The following is a 12,685-nucleotide window of genomic DNA, read 5'->3' as shown; positions in this document are numbered from 1 at the left end:
AATGGGGAGGGAGTCAAGAGGTCACTAAGCTTGAACGGAAGGGGACAGCATGAGACATCCTCATTGCAAACAGGGATATCTGTGCTCTCTTTCAAGAGGTTACAGCACCTCTTCAGCAAGGAAAAAGATATAGGAATGGGCCACTTTGGGAGCCACAGGTAAAATAGGAAGGGAGAGGTGGGGTTGAGACTCTTTCAAATGAAGGAAGAGGAGGACAATGACAATGGCTGCTTACCAGTTCCCCTTCCCTTTATCTACTCTGCCACTCGTATCTGTTGTGGGAGACAAGAGAGCAAGAAAATCCCTCCTTACCTCTACTCACCCATCCCAAAAACTTGGGTAGTGTAAATGAGGTATAGGTCCACATACACGATATATCTTGGTGCTCTTGAATATATCTCCAAATGATTGTGAGAGCACCTATGTGTTCATGCGCACAGGCAAGAAAAACTCATGAGTGTTTTGAAATTGTTTTATCATCTGCATGTTAGAAGGTATATCAGAATCTACTGGTAGATAGCCAGATCACATAGTAGATCAGCAGGAGGTTCTGCCTCTCAGTTATTTAACATCAGCAATAGCAGAAACCTTAAACTGAGGTGCTAGGGTCAAAGAGTTACTGCAGAGTTCAGATATTTGTACTTGGATATGCAAGACTAAAGTGGCCAGGGTAGGTGTGGGGCAGTAGAGATAGGTAACTGGTTTCTTCCCTGGAGCCATCCTTTTGCCTCTGGTACTGGTTGCAGGAGCTCAAAGTGCTGGTAAAAAAAACGAACCAGTCTGTGCAAGCCTGGCCATGCCTGGGCTAGGTGAATGACTGCTCACTCTGTGTGTATGTGTATAAGAAGTGCCCATGCATGTCAGATGTATACATGTATGTGCTCACATAAACATGTGAGTGTGCCATGCTGACCCCAGGGACATGGGTGGAAGCAAGCACAAGGCGAGGGACACCTATGATTTGGGAGCAGCCCACGGCCAAGAAAACACATCAAGATTGTAGCATACGCTCATTGCTGCCTCTCCTAAAACTATCCCCTCCCTGTCTCAGAGACAGGTCAGATGTCAGCACTGGGAAGCGGTGAGCCGGCAGCAGTGACACTTTGTTTCCTTTCAAGGCCACCCATTTGAGACTATTAAGTGCTGGGCTCCTGCTTTTTGATAGCCCCGAAAACACAGGCAGTTTATTTCTCTTAAACAATCAATCACAGCTGCTGTCAGCACAACAAATACCCTAACCCTGCTTTTTACATCTCGCTCTGGCCTTTCCCTTCTCTCCTGCGCAAAGTGTTTCCTGCCTGATGCGTTGGACTTTAACTCTGCCATCTAAATAGGTACTTATCACTTAACATGGAGGTGATGGCTTGACATGTTTTCTGTCTCCTGCCCTCCCCTGCATGGTGGGGAAGCAGTCAAAGTGTTGCTAATAGCTGTTATCACTTGGGAACTGTAACCCGAATGCAATGAGTGATACCAGCTTTTGCGGGGCTTTGTAACAGCACCAGTGGTCTCAGCATCTCAAGACGCGGACACCACCAGCATCTTTTATTCTCTGACACTTTCCCAATGCCCAGTAAACTCACATACTCCCACTGGCTCCTTTGTCTGTTTGTCTTCAGGAAGCCACAGCAGCACTTAAGGAGGAAAGCCAACTTCAGCTTCTGGCAATTTGAACCACTGTTTGAGTTACACCAGAGAACACTGCATGGTTCTCTATGCCTCAATGAAAGCTGGGAAAGGCAAAGACTTGACCATGCTAGCATGGTGCCATGCAAGGAATCCCAATAACTTTGCTCTCTGGGCTTTTGCACACTTATTTGCCCCAATTTTCCCAGGCACAGGTCTGCACTTTAAAGTTCTGTGCCTGGCATAGGCATAGCATTGGGGGGGTGGCCCTCGGTGCAAACGGGCACCCCCACTGCAGGCTCCTTCATTAGAGCCTGGCTCCATGTGAGAAGGAGCTGCGCCTTGGCTGCTGCGCTCGTGCCTGGCCACAGCTCTGCCCCTGGGTCAGGCCTGATCCAGCGGCGAAGAGTAGGAGGAGAGTAGGTGGCAGCTTCCATGTTCTTCTTATCCCCTGGACACTGGCACATGGGAGGCTGTCCTCTGTGCACCGCCCCCTGGGGGGCACGCCCCACGCACCCATCCCAGGTAGCACTGGCTTACACTCCGCCACTGGTGCCTGAGCATTTTTGTTTGCCCACCCCTTGCTGTTTGCTCTGTTAGAACACTAATAAGTGCCCCCTCCCCTGGGGGAAAGACAGTGATAGAAGAGGAAGTTAGGGTAAGCCCATTGTCTACAGTCTGACTGCCAGTGGTTCATTGCCATCCCTGCCAGAGACTGAACCTGGGACATTTTACATGCAAAACATGTGTTCTACTACTGAGCTATGACATCCTCCTTGAATCTCAAGAAAGGTGTTTCTTGATACTATTTTCCACTCAACTTTGGTCACAGAAGTCAGAACTAAACCTCATTTCAGCCTAGAGCACACAGATAATCTGTCATGCACGCTATATGGTTATGTTCGAACTAGTTTTTAAAAACCAGCACCAGAGTGTCTTCCACGTCTCCTGTGAGTTTTCAATATGTGGAATATATTGTGGAAATATGTGGAATATGTGGAAATCCATTTGGTTTGTTGGTTGACAGGAAGGAAGGAATTCTGTTCTTAAATCTATGTGCTTGGAAGTAAGACTAATTGATTTCAATAATGCTCACTTCCAATAAAGTATACTTAGGATCACAGCCTTAGTGGATATGTTTCCAAACTTAATTACAACTACCCAATCTTTTTCCCAGTCTTTCTCCCACATGAATACCAGCCCTAAGTGCTGACATATTTCAAATATACATGGACAGTTCTCTGGTCTCTCCCTCTCCCCTACAGCCACAATGAGCAGATTTAATTATTAATCTTTTATCGTCTATCACTTTTAGAGATGAAGCCCTGAGGTATTATGTGATTTCCCCAAGGTCATCACAGAAGTACATGGCAAAGCTGTTACTAGGGATTCAGGAACACTGATGGAGGAATCTAGGTATATAGTGCCTTTTCTGTCTTAAAGTACAGAGAAAATTTAGTAAAGAATCTATCCACTGTGAGACTTCATCAAACTCTTCCTCCTCAGAGGAACGTTAGTGGTTGGGCAGACCACCAGAAACAATAATGCCGCATCAGAATTCCCTGCCACCCCTTCCCTCTCTTCTTTTTAAACTTCAATGCACTGTTACATGCCACTCCAATCGGCTGCGCAAGATTCCCGGGGTTTCAGGCATGCTTATCAAGGGTTAGTGTTTCCTTTGGGAATGAGGTTCAACAACGGCTGTAGTGTCTTTATGATAGATGGTTTATTTACACATATATACAACCTGGAGCTGTCAATGGTAGGGCTCACAGCAGTAGCATCCCAATAGCTGCCAGCTCATTCCATAGTAACAACATTGGTAAGCAGAGCCCCATCCTTTTCTCTGCAGCCTCTCTTGCACTGCAGGGCACAACACAGGAAATAACACCATAGCTTATCAGCTTTCCTTTTTTACTCTCCTCAGAAAGAGACCACACATTTGTAATCTCACACCTATTTCCTTTGATCCTGTGTTGTGTTAATACCTAATCCTCTGATCTCTCTAATTGCTTATCCCACCGCCCATCACCTCACAAAGAAGCCTGACTGACTTCATTAACACTTGTTGCTTTCGTGAATATTACACAACCCAGGAAGTGTGCCTAGGTAAATTAACCCTTCACATATGCTAATTCCTTATGCTAATTCCAGGGGATTAACAGTGGCTAACCCACAATTTAAATACACACAAGTCTGGCTATTACCAGTCCTAACATACCAGTTCTAATTAAATCCTAACATTTCTTAAACCCAAGCATTTAGCACCCACCAAACATTACGTACTGCATCTTCAACAAATAATCCTTGTGTCTCAAAACTTGCACCCAAACATTTATTTTAGTCAACTGTTAGTGGCGGGGGGGGGGGATCCCATTTTGAAAATTAAAATCCAAAATGTGCAAGCCTACATAAAATGTGAAATTTAAGTAAATTTGCCCATTTTCTTTGCACAATTTTTGGCATCTTGGATCGTTCCAGGGCCAATTTGCAGGTCTTTTTCAATGCCAAGATTGTTTCCAGAAACGTGTGAGTGGGACCCATTTATCTTGCCACTAAATAACTATAGAGAATCCCAGCAAACCAGGGATTGAGGAGGAAGGACTTCTATGTCAGAGAATGGTGTTTCTAGACCACTACTCTTCATCCTTTTCAGACCCAGTACCCACTTTTAACCTAAACATATATTTAAGGGCCATTTCTTTCTTTCTTTTTCACCATATACTTAAATGGTGGTAGCACTGCTGTTGCAACCCACCTTAGATCAGCCCATGACTTGATAGGGAATCTTGACCCACCAGCTGAAGACCAAGGCAGACTTACACTTAGTCTAGCTATTAAGTGAGAAGCGCAGCACCTTTTGCATCACGCAGGCCTGTTCTTCAAGCAAGTGCCACTTGAGAATAACAATTCTGAGGCCAAGAGGCTTTAAGAAGAATTCAAAAGCCCCCTCTTCTTAACGTTCTTAGGTGATGGTGGGAGAGTGAAGGGAGGGGGACGCCATGTGGCGACAGCAGACAAGTGATCTTGGTTACACAGGACCCCTCAACTATCCTGCCTTAATCCCTTCACTCAAAGCAAATGGGATTCTTTGTTGCTTGAAGCTTCAAAGGCTCAATCCCTGCTGGGAGAAAAGGCCTTTTTCTTCCTTATCTGGTGACTGTCTCTAACTCTCTATATTTACTTCCAAACAACTAATCTGCCTATTGAACGCCTCCTCAGGCTTGGTGTTTGGGACAGATGAGTTATCACCATCCAGCAATGAGCACAACCAAAATGCACAGTACAAGAGCTGCTTTTCATGCTGCTCTTTCCTACTCCCTTGTGAGGCACAAAGGCGAATAAGAAGATTCTTGATTTTTAATTGATGTGTTCCCTTTTACTTGCATGCCTGCTTCTGCTGTGTATGTTTGTTTCTGAATCAGGAACAGCAACTCATGATCTGCCAGAGTAGCACTAAGACCACACTGTATAGGGTGTGGCGCACACATTACTAGTAGCCTATGACAGCAGGTGGCACAACAACCTACAAAGTTTTTCTGCTTGGTCCTAAGGGCCACTTCCGACATTATTCGGCAATGACCCTGCATTTGCCACCACATACACATTTGTTTAGCCACAGCTAAGCACACCCTACCCCTAACACATTACAGATGGAGGTTGGAGACAGAGAAGATAGAATTGCTGCAGACACCCACTTCACCAAACTAGTGTCTCTGGTTCCAGAGCACCCAGTGTGAAGGTCACAAGTTAAGATGATTTAATCTCCAATTGCAGGGACCCAAAGGCCAATTCTAGTAAAATCTGGAAGTATTTTAGAACGCTGAAATGGTTTTACAATGGGTTCTAAGCATGCCCACTACGTATTGAGGCACTAATATAAAGAGGGATGCAGGAATAAAGACTTAAGTGACTGTCCCCTCCCCAGGGAACTTCAGGGTCTGTGTACAGGATGAGACAACTGTTTGATACCACATACTGTTATGAAGATTATGAAAGGAAGATCAAATTGGACCAAGAAACAGTGTTTGTAGGGGCATGGAGGATATTGGAAAACAATATGTGACCAAATTTGACTCACTTACCTTGGGAGTACCTGGAGCCATGACATCCTTCAATATAGAGTTCTTACTGTCAAGAGAGAAAAGAAGAGTATCAGTACCATACTGAAAGTGGGCAGATAAATTCTACAAGGTAAGACTTTTCAGACCTTTTTGGGGGGTTTGGTGCTGTAAAGCCCTCTATGATGAGATCCAGACAACTAGGAACTCACTTTCCACACAGAAGACCATCACCACCACACTGTACCCAACTTTCTATCCCTATTATTTATATATTACATTTGAATCCTGCCCTTTCTTCAGAGCAGGATTGGTGTTCTCACAAAAACCCTGTGAGGCAGATTAGACTGAGAGACAGTGACACTCAGTGCTACCCTGTCAACTCTGAAGCTGAGCAAGGATATAACGTTGACCTCCTGTATCCAAAATCATACTCTAGGTATCACAGAAGCTCTGAAGTGCATCTGCCTTTTACACCTACATTATTCTTGTAGCATAATAAAGCTTTCCATGTCCACTAGGGAGGCAGGCCTGGCCCTATGGGAAAATACACCATTAAGTATCATAAACAGAAGTAATGCATAGTGTTGCAATTTGAATCCATGGCCATTTAACTGGACTGGCTCCAGCTTCTGGAGACGTCTTGGGCAACTTGGACAAGGACCCTTTAATAACTCTCCTTGTTCTCTTTGGCTCTCCTCATTCATTTATGAAGAAGGAGAATGAGGGACAGCAAGATCGGAGGGAGGAAGGCAACCAAACTGGAAGCAGAGCATGGAGTGAGGCAGCTGGCACACCATTAGGTTGGGGCATGGGCTGCAAAGACCTCCATGATCTGGTTCTGAGGCATGATGGTCTGGAGGTTTCTCATGCCCGTGTTACAGTGGCCTTCCCAAACCACTACACATCCATTCACAACTCTTTTTACACCAAAGACTCCATTGCTCAAAGATTGGATAGACATACCTCAAGCATTCCCCCACAGCAGTGCTTTCTCTTAACTTAAATTTGTCTGATAGGAACCCAAGAGTAGATCCTGCCAATTTCTCTCATCTAGGCAAAGCAACAATTGCCCTCAAATACCACATCTCTCAAGGCTCCTGTATATGTGGCCTGTCTCATGCTGTCCCCTCTTCCACAGGGTGTTCCAAAGCCAATTATCCTCCCCTCATGACCTGCCATTGTGAGCAGTCCAGCTGTAATTGCAGCAGTGGCTTCACTGCTTTGCAAAACAACTGGAAAGCACTCTATGGCCTGTGACCCATGAGCCAGGCTAATAGGTAACTTACTCCAAAGATTTGTGCCAACGGGGAATAAGAAGAGGTTAGGCTGGCTCTGGCATCCAGCGGCAAGTGGAGTGAGTTCGCTGGCAATTCCCCCATTCCCAAGATCAAAGGCTGCTCACCCACTAGCTTAAAGAAGACTCATAGGCAGGGTAGCAGTGGTATTACCTAGTGATTGGAGCGAAGGGTAGAACTTTACCACATTGCAGAGTGGATGCACAAAGGGAGCTCTATGGTACCCTGATTAAGCTGTTGAGGGGGTGGGGAGAACTAAAGCACAGCCCTGAAGGGCAGAAGGAAGCAAGGCATGCAAACTAGTCAGAACTAATGGCATACACACTTGGCAAATCTCAGGCAGATTCTTAAAAAAACACAAAAACACCTCAACTTAGTTAAGGGTTTGCTCTAGTGTCCCTTCCAAACCTAGTCAATCCTAGTAGCAAATGACAGTCAAAGTGGTGGCATTCACTTTCAGTTAGTTGTCCCCTTACTGGTTCTGGGCCCTGGCAAATTCCCAACCCTGATGACTTCTTGAACTGGCCATGTTGGGTAAGACAAGATCTTGGATGAAACCACAGCCCAGTCCAGGAGAGGCAGGTAAAGGGGTGAAACTGAAACCAAAGTGTGCTGAAAAAACAGGTGATTTGGGAAACCATTAAGAGACCTACCTGCCATGCAGAAAAGTAGTTAGCTGTGCTGTGGATAGCTTGTCTCACAACGCATTACCACCTGCTCTTACTGCTTATGGGACACAGAAACTGGTTGAAAACTCTACAAGCACTTGCCACTTTGTTTGACCAGAAATCCTGCTGCAAAGTTAGCGTCCTGTGGGACGCTGATGTGACAGGCACCTTCCTGGTATAACCCTGTCTGGGTGCAGTCATTCATATACACTGCCTTGTTGCTCTGTGACGGATTACAGTCCCTATTAGTCGGAGGATACCTGATAAGGAATTACATTTCTAAATATAAATGGTTACATTTCTCTGCAGTTCACATTTTCCCTGAGACCCTTGGTCCAGTATGGATCTCAGCCCTTGAACAAAATTAATGTACAGAGACGCTAGCAGGAATGAAGAGCATTAGGTATCACACAGGACTGGGTCACAGGAGGAGAATGTGGAGCAGAGAAAAGAGAGACAAATTACTAAAATTAGAAGGGCCTTTCTCCAGGCTGTAGGAATTCCTTCTTTCTCTCTGCTTGGTTGATTTGTTAATTTCACTCCATTTCTATTTAACGGCTGGAAGGAGGTTCACACTAGGGTGATCCTCCCCCTCCCCGCCCTCCCTGGAGCAAGATGCTTCAGATTTAATAATGCCTTTCACCCTCACTCCAGACAGGTTAAATTTGAAACAATTACATATCAAAGGCGACGGGGCGGGGAGACCCCGCACTGTAATTTTTTTGGTTATTAAAGTAATCTCTCTCATGTAAATTCTCCAGCTAACATGCCACAAACAGCATTAGGAAATAAATGATTTCCCCATGATTCGATTTACTGATACAAAGCACCTGCAACAGGCAAAAATGGGGCTCTGAAATATGTTACCCAAGCTGATGTCTTGCGCTTGCAGGGCTCCCACAGCTGGAGGTCCCTCTTCTTAGCCTTGGGGGGGTTGATGGATGGATGGGTGGATAGGTAGAGGGGAGGGTGGTGTGGGGGGGGGGAGGATAGTGGGGAGAGAAGGAATTGTACTTAATAATAAAATTTGTATGCAAGTCGGCATCCCAAGCTAGGGATGACTGATCGGCAGCCAGAAAGTATTAAAAAGCCTTGCTAAACAGATGCTGACAATAGAACAAGACATATCAAATCAGATCTATTCTAGAAGCATTAACACACACACACACACACCACACACACTTTTCTTCCCAATCACAGCAATATGGGAGACATCAATAAATTTTTATGAGACTTTTAGAAGATCAACATGCTACTGGATGTGACAAAAAAGCAATGTGGCTGTCATGTTCGCTTTGTCGGGGACACTTTAGCCCCAGATGTCGAGCTGTGGCAGCAGTGAGTAGAAATTGAATTTGGCTAGCTTTAATCTGCCTTTTGTTGGCAGATGGCTGGGTGTAGAAAAACGAAGTGAGGAGGGTATTTTGAAGGTGTTGGCTTCTGGGGACTGCAAAGCTTCCCATGCCACCACTGCTTCTTTGTTGCAATCACAGCCTCCTCAAAAATTGAAGACCAAAAGTCATCTCAACCTCAATTCTACCTCCCTTCTCAATAGCAACCAATGCGCTTTTTGGGGTCACTGACAAAAAGCTGGTCTTTTGTACACACTTCAGGGAGGTAGGAGGCCAAGTTATCCAATTCCTTACCAAAGGGAAGTGTGTTGTGTGTGTTGGCATGTGTGAGATATTTACCTATTTAGAGAGCAATCCCAACCCCTAGATTCACTGGAGATGTTTTCACTGTGGGGAGCCCCCCAAACTGGGTGTTCTGGGGCTGAGTCAGAGGCGGCCAGGGGTGTGCCAGGTTCACAGCTTTTTCATTCCCCTGGGAGGCACCAGGATTGGGTCCCTCAACTATGTCTGCTGGGATGCCAAAGCGGAAATTAAAAAAAGTAGGAGCCACCCGAACAAAAAAAGGGAAAAAACCCTGGCCAGCATAAGCCAGTGTTGGATTGCCCATTACTTAATGTCATTCCCCTCCAGTTAGTTTTGCTCTCTTTGTACTATTTTCTTTCTTTCTAACCAATCCTTACCAAATGATTGTCAAAAGTGGTTTTTAAGATTTGTCATCGTGGAGATACCATACTCTTCTCCTCAGGGCGGGGAACAATGGTGGCCCACCATTCCTCTCTCTATAGCCCTCAGGACTCTCCCCAGGTTATACATCCTCCTGAGACACACCCCTCACCAGCCTTGCTTTGCACCTTCCTTGAGGGCTTTTGCTTGGCTGGCTGGAGGATAGAGAGAGATGCATGAGTCTGAAGAAACTAGTCTACCATACAGAAGTTACCTTCACATTTATTGCTCTGCCCACTTTTGCCTCTGGCCCTAACCAACAGTGACATGTGGCTCTCGGAGGACTGCCCAGAAGGGAATGTGGTTCCTATGAAGTTGGCAGTTAAATATGCTTTATGGTATTTAACCAATTCTTCCTTTCCATGATGCAACGAGGAAATGAATGATTCTTATTTTTATTTATTGAATTTATTAGTTGCTTCAGTGCCCAGGGCAACCCAAAGCAACTTACAAATGAATGGACAAACAAACAAACAAACAAACAAACAAACATTACACCCCACATGGATACATGAAAACCAAAAGGAAAGAGAAATACATTAAAAACATCCCACACACTTCTGAAAGACCACAGATAGTTAAAAGGCCAAAGCTTTTCATAGAATCATAGAATCATAGAATCATAGAGTTGGAAGAGACCACAAGGGCCATCGAGTCCAACCCCCTGCCAAGCAGGAAACACCATCAGAGCACTCCTGACATATGGTTGTCAAGCCTCTGCTTAAAGACCTCCAAAGTAGGAGACTCCACCACACTCCTTGGCAGCAAATTCCACTGTCGAACAGCTCTTACTGTCAGGAAGTTCTTCCTAATGTTTAGGTGGAATCTTCTTTCTTGTAGTTTGGATCCATTGCTCCGTGTCCGCTTCTCTGGAGCAGCAGAAAACAACCTTTCTCCCTCCTCTATGTGACATCCTTTTATATATTTGAACATGGCTATCATATCACCCCTTAACCTCCTCTTCTCCAGGCTAAACATGCCCAGCTCCCTTAGCCGTTCCTCATAAGGCATCGTTTCCAGGCCTTTGACCATTTTGGTTGCCCTCCTCTGGACACGTTCCAGTTTGTCAGTGTCCTTCTTGAATTGTGGTGCCCAGAACTGGACACAGTACTCCAGGTGTGGTCTGACCAGAGCAGAATACAGTGGCTTTTGCCTGGTGTCAGGTGAGTCTCCCTGTGGGGAGCACTCCACAAATGGAGCCACCGCAAAAAAAGGCCTGTTCCTGTGTTGCCACCCTCCAGGCCTCTTGTGTAGGGAGCACACAAAGAAGGGCCTCAAGATGATGAGCACAGTTAAAGAAAGTTGACAATATTTGAGGAGTATAAGTGCTTCTGATTCTACTCTCAGTAGTAACAGCACATGCTGAAGATCATTTAACTAGCGGTAACTAGTCCAGATTAATTCATCTAGAGAATTAGAATGTGATTTTTGTGGGTCACACTTCAGTCTTACCAGGTCAGGCCAAGGGACCATTCCTCCTACAAGTATTGCATATCTGTTGCTTCATTATAAGAACACATAACCCAGAACAGGCTGACGCCTCCATTTCAGCCTTTTCTTCTGGGATTAAAGAACCAAGTCAGAGATCGTGTTTTTAAACACACAGGTAAGTTATGTGCATAGGTAAATGTATTGTGTAAAGCAGCAACACTCTCTCTTGTCCAGTCCTTCCAGAGAGCAAATCATTAATCGCTAGCCTGATGGTTGGGAAAGTGAGAGGCCATAAGCAAAGAGAAACCTTCCTTCCCATAAACAGTGGTGGCAAATTAAAAATGGTAAAAGGGAAATAACGACCTTTAAAGTTCAAACACTTTCCAGCACCTTTTAAAGTTTTCTGCTCCAGGCCCTTGCAAAGAGCACAATCTTTGGAGACCTCAGAATTCTCTTTAATCACTAAGCAAGTCAGGAGCGGTCTGAAATGATCACACATTTACATAGTAATAACCTCAACCGACACTCCCCACATTATTTCATGGCCAGCATATTGCCACACAGCGAGCGATCCATGTGGTTTAAATTATAACCCATACATAGGAAATTACTTGCTAACTATGATCTTCACAGGTTTGTCTGACACTTCTAATTAAGATGATTTACATAGAATTATCCTTTGAAAGCAAAAAATGGTGCTTTGCTAGCTAATAAAATATAATTACTACATACCCCCCATCCTCCCACCCTTTACAAGTTACAGTTAGTTTTAATCTGTTTGGGGAATTGTTTATCCAGTTCATTATGATAGCACAACTTACTTGCCCCTTTTAGGTAGTAGCAGATCACAAAGAGGCAGGAATTAACAGATGGGGAATAGCTATCATCCCCTAATGAGGCTAAGGGGGAGTTTGTGGGTAAGATTTTCGTTCTTGGGGCTTTGCATATTTCTAAGAAAAATTATTGTTTCCATGTTGATCCACTTTCTACACACAAATATATGTGTTAGTATTTGGCTATGTTGCAAACACATCTGTTATGAAGCAGAAGCACATATTTACAAAGCAATCCTATTGGGGAGGGGAAGAAACACCAGATTCCCAGCCCTGCTGGGCTCACATCAGCAGAGGGTGGGGAAAGCTCCATAGACTCTAATGGGAGGGAAATCATTATTTCCTGTTCCAAGGGAATGCCCAGTAGGGAGCTTTAGATCCACTGAATCCAAAGCTTCCCCCAATGTGCCCAGGAAACCCACACACTTGTTCTTTCTGTTATTGGAGTACCAACAACACAGCTCTCTGCCACCACTATAAGGAAGCATCCTGGGGTCCCTCTGTGATGGCAGACCTCCCTCTCCACCAATGGTGGAGAAGATCTGCTGTATCCTATGACCCCCAGGATGCCATTCCAAAGCCATAGGATCACACTTTTACTGAGTTTGTAACACAACTGATCCTGAACACTCAGACTGCAAAGAGTAATTTAATATTTGGCAAAGAGCAAGTCAGCTGGGAAGTTCTCCAACA

General features: G+C 44.9%; 1 protein-coding gene across 10 annotated transcripts in view; it reads right to left on the bottom strand.

Moving 5' to 3' along the window:
- Positions 1–12,685, bottom strand: part of RNF220 (ring finger protein 220) — a 327,427-nt gene that overhangs the window by 94,025 nt on the left and 220,717 nt on the right. For 6 of the 10 annotated variants that reach the window (XM_081195319.1, XM_081195316.1, XM_081195315.1 and 3 more), the window contains 2 exons: positions 8,521–8,577; positions 5,712–5,757 (listed from right to left, as the gene is read on the bottom strand). In XM_081195319.1, the coding sequence (XP_081051445.1) occupies positions 5,712–5,757; positions 8,521–8,577 (103 nt within the window). The remainder of the gene's footprint in view (positions 1–5,711; positions 5,758–8,520; positions 8,578–12,685) is intronic. The other 4 variants (XM_081195312.1, XM_081195317.1, XM_081195318.1 and 1 more) reach the window with 1 other exon arrangement.

The sequence above is a fragment of the Podarcis bocagei genome (assembly GCF_964188305.1).
Source record: "Podarcis bocagei genome assembly, chromosome: 5".
NCBI classification, from domain to species: Eukaryota; Metazoa; Chordata; class Lepidosauria; order Squamata; family Lacertidae; genus Podarcis; species Podarcis bocagei.
Note: the sequence above shows the minus strand (reverse complement) of the source record. Positions and strands in the feature narration are given on the sequence as shown.